General features: G+C 37.9%; 1 protein-coding gene across 1 annotated transcript in view; it reads left to right on the top strand.

The window, feature by feature from the left end:
• The window catches only part of NEB (nebulin), a 200218-nt gene that overhangs the window by 96680 nt on the left and 84146 nt on the right, over positions 1-19392 (top strand). Inside the window, exons 66-75 of the mRNA XM_021702909.2 lie at positions 127-234; positions 1556-1867; positions 3100-3303; positions 3789-3893; positions 4803-4910; positions 6197-6508; positions 8348-8551; positions 9881-9985; positions 10129-10236; positions 10614-10925. Coding sequence (XP_021558584.1) covers positions 127-234; positions 1556-1867; positions 3100-3303; positions 3789-3893; positions 4803-4910; positions 6197-6508; positions 8348-8551; positions 9881-9985; positions 10129-10236; positions 10614-10925 — 1878 coding nt within the window. The remainder of the gene's footprint in view (positions 1-126; positions 235-1555; positions 1868-3099; positions 3304-3788; positions 3894-4802; positions 4911-6196; positions 6509-8347; positions 8552-9880; positions 9986-10128; positions 10237-10613; positions 10926-19392) is intronic.

Raw genomic sequence — 19392 nt, 5'->3', positions numbered from 1 at the left:
ATTTTTAAAAAAGATTTAACATATTAGTGCAGTTAGTCTGCATCCAAAGTAGTCTTCTTTTGACAAAAATACATTTTTAGAGTACAAGTGAGTACTATATCTAAAAACCATTACTTCTTTCCTCAGAACTTCTATCACCAGGCCATGGAAGAAGCCAAGAAAGAAGGCTATGACTTGAGAAGCGATGCCATTCCTATCGTGGCTGCCAAGGCCTCCCGGGACATTGCCAGTGACGTAAGAGCTGATCACATCCTTCCCTTTGCTACCGACATGCCAAGGCCCTGTACAGGGAATCATAGCTGGAAGTCTCTGTAGTCATCATCCATGGATCTGTAGTCTCCTATCTTATCTGCTTCATTGTGTAGGCAAATAAATTGAGGATTTGAGACAGTAGGTAACCTGCCCAAGATCACAAGCATCATAGAGACAAAGCCTTGCCTGGAATGTGGTTCTATTGACTCTTGTCCTTTGGTCTTTGCTTAATAAGATTGAGTACCTCGATTAAAGCTAGATAGACATCTGTTGAGCTTCTCATAAAACCTTATAAGCTCTTCTCAGGATACACTCAAGACAAAGATGCCAGGAAAGAAGCAGGCTTTTACAGAGTTCTCCCCCATGACTTGAGGAAGGACAGAGGATAGCAGAAAAGCTATGTGTCCTTGCTGAGGGGCCCATAAAATCAATTTTCCTTTACCCTGAAAATGAAGACCTCAGATTCCTGGACAACTTCAATTTTAATCCAAATAGTAGCAAATTGTCCATTTTTGTAGGTTTTTCTTTTTAATCATGATTTAAAAAACATAAAATTTACTGTCTTAACCATGTTCAAGTGTATAGTTCAGCAGTGTTAAGTGTATTCTCACTATTGTACAACAGACTCCCAGAACTTTTTCATTTTGCAAAATTGAAACTTTGTACCTATTAAAACAACAAAAATTGCCTATTTTTAAACTACCTCTTCCAGATTATTTGTTCAGAGGAACTTGTTTCTCAGAATGCCCTAGAAAAAAAGATTAATAAACCTCTCAGTTGAGTCCACCCACATGACCGACTTCTGAGACACTGTTTATCACTGTAATTCAACTCACCTTTTCAAAGTTCACTTTTTAATCACTTTTTATCAACATAAATTTTTTTACCATAATATAAAGGGATCATTGTGGTATGATTCTATGGAAATGTGCAAATGAGTACAACATCCTCTTTGTTGGGAGTAAGCATTTTCCAGTGTGTGGCATCTCAGCAGCACGTGATAAAACTCCCCTAATATCTTTTATTTATTTGAGAGAGAGTGAGCATGAGTGAGGGTGCGAGGAGAGGCAGAGGTAGAAGCAGACTCCCTACTGAGCAAGGAGCCTGATGAGGGGGGCCTTGATCCCAGGACCCATGAGATTATGACCTGAGCGGAAGGCAGCTACTTAACCGACTGAGCCACCCAGGCACCCTGAAACCCCCCTAATGTCTTAAGGATTTCAGAGAAAAGCCTCATCACAGAAACAATGACAGGAAATAGCCCTTGGTGCTCCCTCCTTATTCACTGGTTTCTCTCTTTCAGTACAAATATAAAGAAGCTTATCGTAAGCAGTTGGGTCACCACATTGGTGCCCGAGCAGTACATGACGACCCCAAGATAATGTGGTCTCTGCATATTGCCAAAGTGCAGAGTGACCTTGAGTACAAGAAAGAATTTGAGAAATACAAGACCAGGTACAGCAGCCCGGTGGACATGCTTGGTATCGTTCTGGCCAAGCAGTGTCAGACCTTGGTCAGTGATGTGGACTATAGACATCCTCTGCATGAGTGGACCTGCCTGCCCGACCAGAATGACATCATCCAGGCTCGGAAAGCTTATGACCTCCAGAGCGACGTGAGTACCCCTGAGGCTGGTTCTGCACGTTAAAAGCAGATCTAAGACGTGTCCCTGGCTTTTTACTAATGCCAGTGGACTGGAATGTATTTGTATATTTTAAACAACATATGATTAAATGTTTAAAAAGAGTTTCCCACGGAAAGCACTATAGCTTATTTCAGTTTTTCTTCCCCAAAAGTCATATGTAAAAGAGGAAATAAAATATATATTGGTGATTATATACAGGTATATTTCTTCCTGGTGATTCAGGCTTCCTTTGCATGAATTGGATGAAACTGAGTTCCCAAAAATATATGGCTGCACATTTTTGGCTGAAGAGGTAGAAACATGTGGGTGTGGAGGGAGGAAGAAGTAGGAACAGAAGTATATTATGCTAAGTTATTTTAATAAACATATTTTATACCTACTGACAGGAAAATACTAAGATATTCCTGTCTTTTTCAAAATTGGTCATCTAATTCTTAAAAACAGTTAGCATGCACTATTGAGAGTAAAATAAAATGAATAATTAGGGTAATATCTAATATATTATCTTTACAACACCACGTTACACACTTGACAATTTCGTGATTTTGAAGGTGGATATAAAGATGTTTTTAAAGTTCTTATTACACACACAAAATGTAGCTATGTGTGGTGATGGATGTTAACTAGACTTCTTGTGGTGATCATTTTACAATATATACATATACTGAATCATCATGTGGTGCACTTGAAACTATTATGTTGTTACATGTTAATTATATCACAATTTAAAAAATGCAAGTCAAGAGTGTGATTTACGAAGGTTAGCATTACTGCATGTTGAAACTCATTACTATAGTTGAATTTCACCTCTTTTCCCTTAAAAAAAAAAAAAGGCAAGAGGTTTTGTGACTGCAACACTCACAGCATTGGTCTGAGTGTGGGGTCTTCCTGGAAGCTATTAGAGTGCACTTTCCAAAGCTAAAGAAGCTCTGCTTTTGTGTTAAAATCCTGTAATACCCTCAAGCATGGGTGTCTTCTACTTTTTACAAAACTTCTTTCATCATTCTTGGTATAATCCTCTGTACCAAAAAATGCTCAGGGAAAAAAATTATTCTCAGGATTCAGTAATGCTTGTGAATGAGTGATCAGCTAGGCTGGGAGCTTTATCTGTTCCTCCGTACTTTGGTATTTCTTTAGCCATTTTGTAACTACGAATCTGAAGTTTGAATTAGTAAATATGTTTCTTATCCGCTGATTTGCAGAATTTATATAAGTCAGACCTTGAATGGTTGAGAGGCATTGGCTGGGTTCCGATTGGTTCCGTGGAAGTTGTTAAAGCCAAGAGGGCCATGGAGATACTGAGTGATAATATCTACCGTCAGCGTCCAGAGACACTGAAATTTACCAGCATAACTGACACTCCAGAGCAGGTTCTGGCAAAGAGTAATGCTATGAATATGAGTAAGGTGAGTTTTTACTCCTCACTATTAGATTGAGGAATTCACCATAGAAAAAGGTAAAAAAAAAAAAAAAAAAAAATCTGACATGTTATTGCATTCCTAAAATTCCTTTAGGATTTAGGATACCTTTCAAAATGATTTTTCCATTATAATACCATAGTCAATAATACTTCAAGATACTAAACTATTAAAAGTACTATGTGCTGTAATTATTTCGTAATTGCAGAGTTTAAATACCGCAACCCAATTATACTTTCCAGAATTGCTAGAATTTTAATAAGGAATGGTAATAACGGAGTCAGTGAAATAGTAAACTAGTAAGCTACATACTCTTGGAAATAGTGATTTATCTACATGAAAAGTAGGAGTTTATGCAACTTCAGTAATTTTTCTTCTACTTTGTTTAGAGGAGAGGTGAGTGGCACATAGTCGAAAGAAAAATGTCTGAATGCCAAAATAATTTTTCTCACCTTTTTTTTTTTTTTCCACAGCACTTATATACCGAAGCCTGGGACAATGATAAAAAAACGATCCACGTCATGCCAGATACACCAGAAATCATGCTCGCCAAACTCAACCGCATAAACTGCAGTGATGTGAGTGAACTGTTGATCACATAATGAACAGTAAGGCAAAAATGAGCTGTTGTAACTATTTCCTTAGTAAAATGTTTCAACTAACTTATAAATCGGTAGAAAAGAGTTCTCTCTTGATTCAATTTTGGCCTGTGTGGTAGGTCCACAGTATAGACCAGCCTTTTAGCAACAGGATATCAGGGAATGGAACGCTTATGGAGAAATACTTCAATGGGAATCATATTCCTACTGCCTTCCCCTACAGGTCAGTGTGGTTATCAAGTCATTACTTGACTGAACAGTTATTTAGCAGGCAGGTGAGGTATTGGAACCCAGTGGTTATCATGCCCTGTATTATTTTGCTGCTTCAGTAATGTTCTGGTTACCATTTAATGTTCTTTGCAAGCATTTTTCTAGGCATCTCTTTCAGGACCAGCAGTTTCATCAGGGCAATTATTCTGAAAGCCTACTCTACAGATTGATCATGTCTGTGATGATACTCCATAGCAAAATGAGAAAAAATAAATACAATACATTGAGTTTTTCTTAAATCCAAATATATTCAATTGGAAAATAATGTCCTTATTCTTTCTCCTTTTAAGATGGCCTTTCTTTTATATTATGGTGAAAGTAAATATTTTTTTTACATGGGCTTATTTGGCAAAACAGAATTTTGGCAACCACATGCTGACCTTCCTCCCCTCCCCCCCGATTTTTTTTCTTGAAATTGAGCAATGAGTAGAATCCCAAAGTTTAGAACATGTGCCTTAAAGTCCTTAGGCACCTATGAAGCAGTTTTGTAGAAGCCCGCCCTCGTACTTGATTTTGTGGATTTCTTTCTATAGTTTAAATGAGGACGGGGAAAATCTAATAGTAAACAGCTTTATTTTTTATGAAAGGAGTAATGATTAATGATTCTCTTTTCTACAGAAACTCTATAAACTTGCTTTGGAAGAGTCCAGGAAGGAAGGCTATGACTTGCGTTTGGATGCCATCCCAATCCAGGCAGCCAAGGCTTCAAGAGATATTGCTAGTGATGTAAGTTGATGTTTTTGGAAGAGGCATTTCTTACTCAAAGATGTTCCCAAATGGCAGCTTTTATAATTTTTCTTGCCAGAATTTTGGTTGTCTCTACAAGTCTCAATTTCATGTAATGATTGCCCCCATGTACAAAGTTGCAAATAAAAAACAAAACCACGAGATACTGTGTCCATTATACCTGTTAATCAGTCAGGGATAGAAGGATAGTCTTTAAGAATGAGTGTTTTGTAGACATTAAAAATGGGTTCATATTTTTGAGCCTCAGAAGTTGAGCAGCAATTGATGCAGATGTTTGTAGAAACACTGACAGCACATGTAAGTCAGCCAGTAAAAATGTGAATTCTTTCCTACTACTTCTGTCCATTTATTCTGGCATTAAAGGAAGAGCAGATGATGGATGTGTTTTAGAGTTTTGTTTCATTCTTTGTAACTTTTAGTGAGGTTCTCCTACCAAGATGCCCCTGACTGGTTGTAAGGAGAAATTGGAAGTAAGCAAAGCTTTTTCTCAGCATCCACTTGTCCCTTCTCTGGAGCCCTTCCCTTCTCATGAGAAACATCTCTTGAGGGTATCTAGTGCCCTCATTTTGTACCAGGGCTCCTTAGGACCCAAATCCAGGCTTTCCTTCTTCTGGAGGGACCCCATGCCTTAGATTTACACTTCATTCCTTCTATTATCAAAACGTTTTCTAGAAGAGCCCACACTATGATCATCTCATGGTAAAACAGACCATACGTATTATTCTTGAATTTTAAAAGTATAGAATGTTAACCCAAGGCATGACTCTCTCATGGTGAAAGTTCAAAGATATAACAGGCTAATAAGGAAGATATTTTCTGGTGAGATTATCTAAATGTAGCCCATTCTCTCAATCAGGGCATTCAGTATTAATTCTAATTATAAGAGATATATTCTAAAATGTCCTTAACAACCCATTTTTAGGAAAAAAATAGCCACATCTTTAAGTAGATGTTCTTTTGTACAAGATATTTTATCTTTACTTGTTAAGCAATCAAATGTAAAGTAGGTAGTGCAGTTTAATAGAAGGGAAGAATATTAAGAACTAGTAGCTCTCACCTACTTTGTGATGTCATCTTGAACAAATCACCTAAAACCCTTCTAGGCTTTAGGTTTCTACTTTATAAAATGGGGTTGATGATATTAACCTTTCTCTTTCACACTAGGAAAGGAAAAATCCAAAGAAATAATGTGTGTATGAAATTATAAAATGTTATATAAATGAGATGTTCTTATCATTAGACTCATATCCCTTTACTTTTTTCAGTACAAGTACAAGGAAGGCTACCGCAAACAGCTTGGCCACCACATTGGGGCCCGGAATGTTGAAGATGACCCCAAGATAATGTGGTCGATCCATGTGGCCAAGATCCAGAGTGACAGGGAGTACAAGAAAGACTTTGAGAAATGGAAGACCAAGTTCAGCAGCCCAGTGGACATGCTGGGGTTGGTGCTGGCCAAGAAGTGTCAGACCTTAGTCAGTGACATAGACTACAAACATCCCCTACATGAATGGATGTGTCTGCCTGATCAGAATGACATCATTCAGGCCCGGAAGGCATATGACCTTCAGAGTGATGTGAGTGGGTCTAATATTCATCAGCATGTGTTTATTTCTATTATGTTAATTTGAAGATTTAAATGGCTTTATTAAGCAGTTCATGAATGGGGCAGCAATCCATACAGCAAGTAGAAGGTAACTCCAAAGAGTTGTAAAAAAAATGGAAGGTTTTTATAGGAAGGAGGGTAGGACAAGGAAGTTATTAGCAAAAGAAAGGAAAGGATTGTTTCAGACAAGATCACCTTCCCTTAGGAGGAGGAGATGAGGGTTTTATTAGGAATTACTTTTTTTTCCCTTTCAGGGATAGAACGGGTCCATGTGACAGATTACTTCATTGGTGCTGACCAAATCAGCACATGTTTAAAAGATTTATTTAAAGGGGTTCTAACTTTTTTTGTGCCAGGGAATCTTTTGGCAGTCCTGTGAGACTAGGGACAGCTTCTCGAGACAATGCCGTGAAATGCATAAAATGCAGGATATATGTTTCAGAAGAAATTGATCACATCGAAATATGGTTATGAAAATACTAAACTGAATCTATGATGTAGTAATATGCATACTTTTTTAACACATTAAATAAAAGATCTAGCACTGGGTGTAATAACTAGTTTAATTTCAAAAAAGTAATGAGCATAAGTATTTCAGGATGACTGCAACAACTGTAATAGGATATGAAAATATTTGTGATCTTTATTGCTGACAAAGTCTCATATAGTGCTAATGCTGCTATGATCTGTAGCCTATACTTATAATCGAAAGAAATGCTGTATTTCAATTAGAGGTTAATAAAAATAAAGATATAATATTTTTCCATTCAAGTTCGTTGATGCCAGGTTCAGGATTGCTGGTTTAACACAACCTAATTTTCCAAATGAATTGATTGCATTATCATTTTTCTGACTGCTTAACTTAAAAAGAAATACCTATTGTGCAAGGAAGTTTAAGAATGAACTGTACATATTGAGACAATTTTTCTAAGAAGCTGAAAACAATAGCTCTGTTGTCAGCCAGTAGATTGTCCTTGGGACTCAAATGCTACCTCATTGGCATAGTAGCTCCTTGTTTTTTTGATCAGTTTCTGACAAGGAGTGACTTTTGGAGGAATGATAAACACAATGGCATTGTAAAAAAGAGTCTTCCCCCAAAGCCATACAAATAAAAAGAACTGTTACCTTTACTTATGAGAAAAGTTCTCTGTTAGCCAATTTAAATTCAAAGAAGAAAAATGAGGAAGAGATAAAATATCTTTTTTTACTTAAATTATAACACAAGGAAAGGGATTGAGGATAAGATAAATAAGAGTAAAAGTACATGTACTCTTTGGTTTAGAAGCATGTATATAGAATCACATGAAGAAAGATGCCCTTTTTGCTATCCCCAGAAAACACATTAATTCAACATGTGATCAGCTAGTAGTGTTCACCTTTATGATATGTGGCTGGCTGTGAAGGCCGCTGCCCCATGGGATGGGAACAAGCTGTATTCTGATAGAGTATTATTCCCGCACAAGGAGGAACAGGCAATCAAATCAGAGAATAAATACTTCCAGTCAGGTGGCAATCACTGATTTCCTTAAAATGGGTTTGCATCAATGAAATTGCATATTATTAGATTTTACAAGTCTTTAGTATATGTGTTGCCAAAGTGAGCACAGATTTTAGGAGTCTTTAAACCAGCAAACATTGGCTCCCTTCAGGGACAAAGTGTTTGGCTAGCCACTGCACCAAAGTCAGTCAGTTTTGTGGGTCTTCCCAGAAATTCATACAAGTCAGATTCAGCATTATACATTGTTTCTCTGTTCAATTAAGATCAGACACCAGGCTGTCGAGGTAATACTTGACATTATTTCATTTTCAGGCTATTTACAAGGCTGATCTCGAGTGGCTGAGAGGCATTGGATGGGTGCCCATTGGCTCTGTAGAGGTGGAGAAGGTGAAGAGAGCCGGAGAAATCCTGAGTGAAAGGAAGTACCGCCAGCCCGCAGACCAGCTCCAATTCACATGCATTACAGACACCCCAGAGATTGTCCTCGCCAAGAATAATGCCCTGACGATGAGCAAGGTGAGTATCCAATGGTTTCCATTTCCTGAGTCATACCTTCCATGGACTTGGCTCATAAAGTGAGAAATGCCCTCAAGGGTTTCCAGAGAAAGGAGATATAATGGGCCTGATTTTCATGCAGGCCTTCAACAGAGCCTCTATTTGATTTCTAGTTGGGCTTGCATGTGCTTCTTCACACTGTATCCCCTCATTCTCTGTGCATGAGGAAGCATAGGACAATTTCTCTAGAGTAATGCACATACTCTTCTGAGCAGTGACGTGGAAACATCCATCGATCCGTTACTTTTCCCTGTACATTTTCCTAGGCAGAGCAGACTCACACCATTGACTTCTCTTTCTGCATCCTGTAAGGAATATACAGCCATTTAGCATTTTGTTCTGAAGTCTGGGAAACACGGTGTTTATAGCAGTGCCAGTGAGCAACTCAAATTAGTTGCTTGGTTTGCTCTTCCATATTCAGTTGTGGAAATCTACTCCAGGAAGTGAGCTGCTACTATTGCTTTCAGTACCCTTACACAAGATAGATAATCACTTCTTTTTTCCGGAGTTCTAGCAATCTGTGTATTGATACTGGGCTCAGTCTTTATCCAACAGATAGGTCCTTAATATGCACACTTTAGATTGAATTGAACTTACCTGACTTCTTCCACACCTGCTTGGACATCTGCCAAACATTCAGGTAGTGAGATTGGGTGCTCAGTGCAGAATAGGAAGTCGACTCTCAGATAGCAAACTCCAAAGCTTGAAGTATTAAAACTCTCTAGAAATTCTATTTTATACCATACCTAGCACAGCAGTGATAATAAGAATAGGAAACACCATAAAATCTGTTGAGTGCTTACTGTGACTCAGGCATTTTACATATGGTGAATCTTCAAAAAGCACTCAGCAAAAATATGATTATTCCCCTCTTAGAAATGAGGAATATAAGGCATTATGTACCTTTCTCAAGATTATACAGCTTGGGCATAGTGGAGTTGGGTTTGAATTTGGGATTAACTCTGAAGTCTAGGATTTCTACTATATCATAATTCTATAGCCAGGTTCCATCCTTGGAGTTCTTCCTATGAGTAGGCTTTGAGATTCACTGGAAGAAAAGAGTTAATAATTGAGGCCATTATATCACTTCATATTAGCAATGAAGCTATCATATGGCAGTTTAAATATTTAAATATTGTCATGTTTCACTATCCCCAGTACCCTTTTGCTTCCCTCACCTCTGAATAGTCTTAAAAGGGCTTTTTTTTTTTAACCGCAAAATGTGTTAAATTTGAAAATAACTATAATGTATGGGCTTTAATAAAGGGTTTTATCTCACTTCCCCCATAGTATTTATACACAGAAGCTTGGAATGCTGACAAAGCCTCCATCCACGTGATGCCGGACACCCCAGAAATCCTACTGGCCAAGACCAATTCTGCCAATATCAGCCAAGTAAGAGGTTTCCTGATTGTCTCTTAAGCCTTCCTAGGATTCATTAAAATACTTTTTCCACCTTACACTTTCCTGTCTGGAATTGGCCTATTAACTGTTCCAAAACATTTTTATCTTTCTGTTGTGTATTATCCTCTGCCTAGAAACTTTACACCAAGGGATGGGATGAATCAAAGATGAAGGACTATGATCTGAGGGCTGATGCTATTTCCATCAAAAGTGCCAAAGCCTCAAGGGACATTGCCAGTGATGTAAGTCCCCTCCATCCAACCGCCTTTGGTGTCACATTGCTGAATGGCCACTGTGAAGCTGGTGGGCCACATTTCACAATTGTTTCCACATGTATCCCCCACTCCTGCTTCCTACTTTCTAAGACTTTGTCCCTTGTTGTCACAGAGAAGAAAAGCACAGTTTGGAATTGTAGCTAGAAGGGCTGCACCAGTGAAGATATATGAATATGCTACAGTTATGAGAATGTAAAAGAGTTTTAAAATTATTAGGAGATGCCAAAATGTTTGCCATATGAAATTCTTACCCATTTGCTTGTGGGTGTTCACGTTTTCCATAGTTGTCAGCATGCATGTGGTCTTAAAACTGGTTTTCTAAGGCTCTATTTCTCTCCTTTTAGTACAAATACAAAGAAGCGTACGAGAGACAGAAAGGCCACCACATTGGAGCCCGGAGCATTGAAGATGACCCCAAGATTATGTGTGCCATACATGCAGGGAAGATTCAAAGTGAAAGGGAGTACAAGAAGGAATTCCAGAAGTGGAAGACCAAATTCAGTAGCCCGGTGGACATGTTAGGCATCGTGATGGCCAGACAATGTCAGACTTTGGTCAGTGACATTGATTATCGAAATCACCTGCATCACTGGACATGCTTACCTGATCAAAACGACATTATCCAAGCAAAGAAGGCCTATGAACTGCAGAGCGATGTACGTAACACAAACTTGGGGAGAGATGGAATGAGAGGACATAGATTTATTTATTGTCTAGGCAGTGCCTCGATGGACACCTCTGTGGATAGACTCGTGGATTATGCACTGCATACCCCCAAGAGGGCACCACTCACATTGTCTAATACATAATCCATAGTCAGGAGTTATGTCCTAGGAATCAAAGAATATAGATGAAGAACCCAACTTAGGCCATGTACTTTATTCCCTGGCCTAGATTGCAGACTTTTTTCGTCATGTCATCTGTACTTTCTGGCAGTGAAAATATATTGCAGACAAACATAAATTATCTGAATATTTTAAAACTGCCACTATTACACTATATCCAATACACTGAACAGAGTTTTCTACAGTCAATTATTGTAGGATTAAATGGAATGAGCTTCAACAAAATTTCCTTCAAAAGTGTTGTTAGTTCTGTAGTTTTTTGGAAGTATCAAATGATTATCATGAAATTCAGCATTATTACGACTTTATCACTCTTCACAGCTAGTATATGTAAGTATGTTTTTACAGATGACTCTGCCATTGATATTAAAACCCCTGAGTCCCATAAAATCTCAGGTCCTACTTTTTCGGAAGCCCCATCTCCTGTGCGTATCAACCCCTCGCTCCCACAGACTTTACTTTGCAATTAAGAGATGGTGTGTCTAACCATGGACATAATTTCTGTCTCACATCTTTGTAGAGTGTGTATAAGGCGGACCTGGAGTGGCTGCGTGGCATCGGCTGGATGCCGGAAGACTCCGTAGAAATGAACAGGGTGAAGAATGCTCAAGGCCTGGTGAATGAAAGACTTTATAGAACGCCGCCAGAAGCCTTGAAGTTCACTTCCATTGTTGACACACCAGACGTTGTCCTGGCAAAAGCCAATTCTCTGCAAATAAGTGAGGTGAGAACCATCCTGTTACCAAGCATGCCTTTTGCGGGACTCTGTTTTCACATGATGCCACCCAAACCGAGCATGTGGGCTGTTCCTCTTGGAGGACTTGGAGTGACAGGAGCAACTCTAACAATCTGTTGGCCAGTTTGGTAAAGGCCAAAGTAGAACAAATATTTCTTTAACTCCTATTAAATGCTAAAACCTGTAGCATAATGCTGCATTTTAAATGGTATGATGTTGTATTGGTCAGGGTTCTCCAGAGAAATAGAGCCAGTAGGGGATATAAATATGTACAGATATAGATATATGTATGTACATGTATATATGTGTGCTTATATATGCATATGAGAGAGATGTAGGTAGATCTGTAGACTGCATCTATCTGTGCATACACACACACATACGAAGAGATTTAATTTTATGGAATTGGGCCATGTGATTATGGAGGCTGGCAAGTCTATAAACTCAGAGTAGCCTGGAGACCTACAGGAGAGTCGCAGTTCAAGTCCAAAGATGGTCTGCTGACAAAGTTCCTTCTTGCTCTGCGAAGGTCAGTCTTTTTTCTATTAAGGCCTTTAGCTCATTGGACAAGACCCAGCCACGTTACAGAGTGTAGTCTGCTTTAGCAAAGTCTACTGATAAAAATGTTAATCTCATCTAAAACCTACCTTCACAGAAACATGTGTAATGATGTCTGACTAAATATCTGGGTACTGTGGCCTAGCCAAGTTAACACATATAATGAACCATCACAAACATTAAAAAAAAAAATTTTCCAGGTTAATTTCTAAAGCTTAATGTTTCAGATATCCATTATTAATATTTCCCTTCTCTCCACAGAAACTATATCATGATGCGTGGAATAAAGATAAAACCAACATCAGCATTCCTTCTGACACGCCAGTCATGCTGCAGGCCCATATAAATGCCTTGCAAATCAGCAATGTAAGTAGCATAAATATGAAGTGTAAAAGCCTTTATAGGACAATATATGTCAGCTTGCGGGGTGTGGTATAATGGACAAATTACCTAACTTAGAGATATATACAGCTTTTGGTGCTAGACATTTTCTCTTTAGCTTCCATTCCCAATGCAATATGAATGGAAATTCTCTTTTAAACGTGAGTTTAGAGCCATGGATATCCAACAAAGAGTTGGGATATCTGAATCCTATTGGGGTCCTCCTTTCAATCTTGAAAGCATTGTTCTATATCCAATGTCCACAGCTCAGTTTCATCATATATTAGTTGAGAATAATGAAATCCCTAGTTAAATTTCTCTTACTAGAGGGAGTATGAGATAACAGTCTCTTTTATCTTTATAGGTTTTTGATTGATCCAGAACTGTCTTGCTTGACATTTCAAAGCCATTAGAAAAGCGAAAAGACAATTTTTAATCCTATTCAAAGAGTAAGATATATATAAATACCTATGTCACATCCCTTTAGCAGGGACCTCTGAAAAGTCAAAAGGCAACATTAGAAAAAAAAATCTGACTGGACCTTACATGATACTTTGATGAAGATTTTCTAGCTTCATAGCTGATTCTTAGTTTCCACGTATTGCATGGTGGGGTATTTTCAAATGTGTACCATATTGTGATGAAGATAAATATTCAAACATTGAGTAGATCTAGATGTTTAGCTTTAAAATTTTAGTCAGAAGTATCCTGTACTCCATGAAGGAAATAGCCAACAATCAGAAGAAAAACTCAGAAATGACTCTTTTTCCTTATGCTGTCTTCATTTACATTATGTCATATGATTCATATTTTGGGTACTTTGAGTATATTTGACTTATTTTCAATTTTTGTAAACAAACCTGTGTTTTTCCTCAATAGAAACTTTACCAAAAAGACTGGAATGAGACCAAGCAGAAAGGCTATGACTTAAGAGCAGATGCCATTGAAATCAAACAAGCCAAAGCCTCCAGAGAAATCGCCAGTGAGGTACAGCCTCTATTTCCTTGTGGTTTTTCTCTTCTTACAACAGATAGGGTATTTTGTAAAAATTGGGTTTTAAAAAAAAAAAACTATGTAAACAATTTCATTTTGTTTTGCACTAAAGACTTTCTCTATTTAAAAACATTAAAATGGAATGAAACACGTTAAGGTTAGCATAGATGAGGTATTTGTATAAATAATTCTAAGTTGTTTCTAAGTAGAAGTTAAAAAAGCATGAAGAATCTATGCAGAATTCTTGGGAAAAATTCAGGAATCAATATATTTGATTGTTGACCAGTGTCATTTAATCCCCCAAATATTTATGACATTCTCCATAAGTATAGACCACAGTTGAAAATTTCATAAAAGACTTAGGACTGAAAACACATTATATATATATAAGATTTTTTACTGGAGGCTTATGTGTAATGCTCTTAGTAACCTTTTGAAATTCATTTAATAGTAATTTAAAAACTTAGTTAAAATAATTATCCTACCAAGCTCCCTACCTCCCACCCCCAGCTCCAAATCTTTAAGCAACCCTGTTCCCTTTCTCTGGGTTTTTCTCTGTTTTTTATCTCCTGTATCCACCTGTTTCTTCCCTCTTACTTCTCACTTTTATCTCTAAAAACAATAGCCAATCTATAGTATCTGCCTTACTCCCAGTTCTTTCTCCCTCCCTTTTGTCCAAATTTTTCTATGCTATCCAAATACCGAAAAGAAACAGACACTATCTTACTCTAGTCCTAAGACACTTAGGTGTGGGCAAGATGGAAACTCTTGTCCCCAGGCCTTTTGTTGTCATCTGATTCAAGCCAATGACCTTGCTTTCCATTCCTGTGAAATATACACCTTTTTTTTTTTTTATCTGTCTCCAAAACCACACAAATCACTTTTTCCTACCTGAGGTATTGTTAGTATTCTTGGGGGACCATCTGACTTAATGTTCCACTTTCCAGGCAACCTTCGAGACCAGGATTACACCCATTGTGTCTTATTTTCCACATCTGAAATATGTGATAATAATATTATGCACTTCACAGAGATGTGAAGATTAAATGAGATTGTAGTTGCTATTACTCAACTATTTTTAACTAAAAAATTCAGTAATTTCACATGAATCAACCCAATATATTTGAAGCACTTGTAATAGTGTCTGGCATATAGTAATTGCTCAGTAAATGTCAGCTATAATTTTTTGTAATTACTCTTATTCACCATACTATTACCCTCCTGATTTCCTCATGTTCTCTATCAAAGTACCTAAAATAGCCCTATCCATTTTCCTTAAAGTGAACTGAAATCTGTAAGGACTGCCAGTGTTAAGCTAAATTTCTATTAAGGTGAGGAAAATATTCTGGAAACATTTAATGAAAAGTCCTCTTACTACAGTATTTTCATATGTCTTTTTCTCTTATTTTTCACAACTTTAGTACAAATACAAAGAAGGTTACCGTAAGCAACTGGGCCACCATGTGGGTTTCCGCACCCTACAAGATGACCCCAAATTGGTATGGTCTATACATGCTGCCAAGATCCAGAGTGACAGAGAGTACAAGAAAGCTTATGAGAAGTCTAAAGGAATTCACAATACACCGTTGGACATGATGTCAATTGTTCAGGCCAAGAAATGCCAGGTCCTGGTTAGCGATATTGATTATCGCAATTATCTGCACCAGTGGATATGTTTGCCAGATCAGAATGATGTGATCCAGGCTAAGAAGGCCTACGAACTGCAGAGCGATGTGCGTATATTATCACCAGACTCTTGGGGAGATGTGTGTCTCTGTATATCATCATGGTGTATTCCCTAGGGATGTAACTTAAGTGGTAATCTTAATAGAACTTAACATAATCTGTACATTTCATGGGAGCAGAGTTATTGTGAACATTTTCTGTCTTATAGAGGATTCCTTCTCATGTGGCAAGGCCTTAAGCATTAAGACAAAAAAATCACTCTCTTATTCTGTAATTAGATATAAAATTTCAGTCCCAGTTGTTTTAACCCATTACATGTGCATGATCGGATATCTAAATTTCAGAAATAAATGTGAACATAAGGAAATGTTGCATTTTAAGTTTATCCCGCACATGTAGGGAAAATGTATGTGTATATATTTATATATAGATAGAGAAGTGTATACAAATAAAAGTATGTATCTTTTCCTCATTATATATGCATCTAAAGACCTTAGTCTCCCAAATTCTTACAGATGTTATTCTCAGCAAAAAAGGCAGATTTCAAGTGGCGAGCACAGAAGCTCAACCTTGTATTAAAAACAAAATTATGTGCCATTGCTCTCTGTCATCCACAAGTGGCCCTTGTCAGCCCTGCTCCAGTTCCTGTAGGATACTGTGAACTTCTCCCAGCGATGCATGCCAGGGATGTAGCACCCAAATATTAATATTTAATGTTGATCCTTCTATTTCATGGGATTGGCCACCCAGCTGATTTAGATAGAAGGAGTGTGTGGCCTGCTGGCATCGTGCTCTCATGGGCAGATTTGACTCCTGTGCACTCTGTGGTCCTTTTCTTCATGCAGAACGTGTACAAATCAGACCTGGAATGGTTGAAGGGTATAGGATGGTTGCCAGAGGGTTCTGTGGAAGTGATGAGAGTGAAGAATGCCCAGAATCTCCTGAATGAGAGGTTGTATCGTATAAAACCTGAGGACTTCAAATTCACCAGCATTGTTGATACCCCTGAAGTCATCCAGGCAAAGATCAATGCTGTACAGATCAGTGAGGTAAGCTGGGTTGATGATACATTCGGACATATTGAAGAAGTCTCAATGAGAATTCTGACTGTGAACTTTAAATTGCTAACACTAGCATTAGAACCTTGAACATTCATGTATCCAGATAGAATTTCATATAGTCAATCAAGTAACGGTATCCATATTTCACTTACTTAGATGACTCTTTGGTTGACATAAGTGTGGTAAGCATCTTTATATTCCACAGACTCTGATACACACTTTGAATACATTTTGAGTTCTTGCTTCTAATACAAGTCCACCAGTTAATACTATGATCACGAAACTGCCACCTTTTTATTGCTTTTCAATCATGAGGTAAGTTGAAAAGTCCAGGGGTGGCCTCAATATTAGATATTATGATAGTTACTTGGGCCAAGAAAGCCAGGAATTGATTAGTGATATGGATTATCATAGCTACCTGAAACGTAAATACCTGCCAGATAATTACATGTGAATTAATGAAAAAGGTCATTTTACTATCATATTTCTGACTCATTTTCTATTTATATTATATCACACATCAATATATTCTTCTCGTTGAAGTCACTATTGGCACCTTTTAAGTAAAAACACAAACGAAGGGGTGCCTGGGTGGCTCAGTCAGTTGAGCATCTGACTCTTGATCTCAGCTCAGATCTTGATCTTGGGGTCGTGAGTTCAAGCCCCGCGTTGGGCTCCACACTGGACATGGAGCCAACTTAACAAAAAAAAAAAACAAAAAAGATCCGCACAAATGAAAACAAACTGTGATCTACATTTATATCTGAGAATATCCAAAGAGAACCTTTAATTGTACCTGTAATTTTATTCATGTAGCAATTGACTTATTTACTTATCAGCCATCCTTTGTTTTTCCTTTTTACCAGCCATTGTATCGTGATGCCTGGGAGAGAGAGAAGGCGAATGTGAATGTACCGGCTGACACTCCAGGGATGCTGCAGTCCAAGATCAATGCCATACAGATCAGTGATGTAGGGAACTACACATCCACTTACTTTACACATTATTTTCTGCCTAACTGGAACTTAACTTGATATGCTCCAGAGGGAGTTTAGCAAAAGGCATTTCCCTATCATTCCTTCTATTTCTAGTCTTTATTTTTTTTAATTTTATTTTATTATGTTGTTAGTCACCATACAATACATCATTAGTTTTTGATGTAGTGATCCACAATTCATTGTTTTCGTATAACACCCAGTGCTCCATCAATACGTGCCCTCCTTAATACCCATCATCGGGCTAACCCATCCCCCTACCCCCCTCCCCTCTAGAACCCTCAGTTTGTTTCTCAGAGTCCATAGTCTCTCATGGTTCATCTCTCCCTCCGATTCCCCCCCTTCATTTTTCCCTTCCTTCTCCTAATGTCCTCCATGCTATTCCTTATGTTCCACAAATAAGTGAAACCATATGATAATTGACTTTCTCTGCTTGGCTTATTTCACTTAGCATAATCTCCTCCAGTCCCATCCATGTTGATGTAGAAGTTGGGTATTCATCCTTTCTGATGGCTGAGTAATGTTCCATTGTATATATGGACCACATCTTCTTTATCCATTCGTCTGTTGAAGGGCATCTCGGCTCTTTCCACAGTTTGGCTATTGCGGACATTGCCGCTATGAACATTGGGGTGCATATGGCCCTTCTTTTCACTACATCTGTGTCTTTGGGGTAAATACCCAGGAGTGCAATTGCTGGGTCATAGGGTAGCTCTATTTTTAAATTTTTGAGGAACCTCCACACTGTTTTCCAAAGTGGCTGTACCAACTTGCATTCCCACCCACAGTGTAAGAGGGTTCCCCTTTCTCCACAACCTCTCCAACATTTGTTGTTTCTTGCTTGTCAGTTTTTGCCATTTTAACTGGTGTAACGTGGTATCTCAGCGTGGTTTTGATTTGAATTTCCCTGATGGCTAATGATGATGAATATTTTTTCATGTGTCTGTTAGCCATTTGTATGTCTTCTTCGGAGAAGTGTCTGTCCATATCTTCTGCCCATTTTTTGACTTGATTATTTGTTTTTTTGGGTGTTGAGTTTGAGAAGTTCTTTATAGATCTTGGATACCAGCCCTTTATCTGTAGTGTCATTTGAGAACTTAGAGAGAAATTAGAGAAACGATTCCATTTACTATAGAGCCAAAACCCATAAGATACCTCGGAATAAACCTAACAGAAGAGGTAAAGGATCTATACTCTAGGAACTACAGAACACTCATGAAAGATATTTCTAGTCTTTAAACTAATGATAAGTGCCATGTGTGTGCACAGGCATGCATATGTGTATGCATGTGTGTTTATAAATAGAGATGTGTGTCCTTTGTTGGAAGGAAAAATGCACTGGTTTCACCAAAAACACAACATAAAAACATACATATGCAAGTATAGGAATATTTGGTTCTCTTTTTAGTGGCCCATCACTGATTTTTCCTTTTAAAGCCATTCCTCATTTTCACAAGATTTACTGTCTCCTAATTTCTTTCTTGAAAAAAAAAAATGAACTTTACTAAATTTCATTAAAAATCTACTGGAACTTAATTTCAATATGAAACCAGCCTATTTTTTTTATTATGTTAATCACCATACATCATTAGTTTTTGATGTAGTGTTCCATGATTCATTGTTTGCATATAACACCCAGTGCTCCATTCAGTACGTGCCCTCTTTAATACCCATCACCAGGCTAACCCATCCCCCCACCCCCTCCCCTCTAGAACCCTCAGTTTGTTTCTCAGAGTCCATAGTCTCTCATGGTTCATCTCCCCCTCATTTTTCCCTTCCTGCTCTCTTCTGCTTTTTTTTTTTCCTAACATGTAATGTATTATTTGTTTCAGAGGTGCAGGTCTGTGATTCAGCAGTCTTACACAATT

The sequence above is a fragment of the Neomonachus schauinslandi genome, chromosome 3, assembly GCF_002201575.2.
Source record: "Neomonachus schauinslandi chromosome 3, ASM220157v2, whole genome shotgun sequence".
NCBI lineage: Eukaryota > Metazoa > Chordata > Mammalia > Carnivora > Phocidae > Neomonachus > Neomonachus schauinslandi.
The sequence above is the reverse complement of the archived record's forward strand: the minus strand, read 5'-3'. Positions and strand labels throughout refer to the sequence as shown.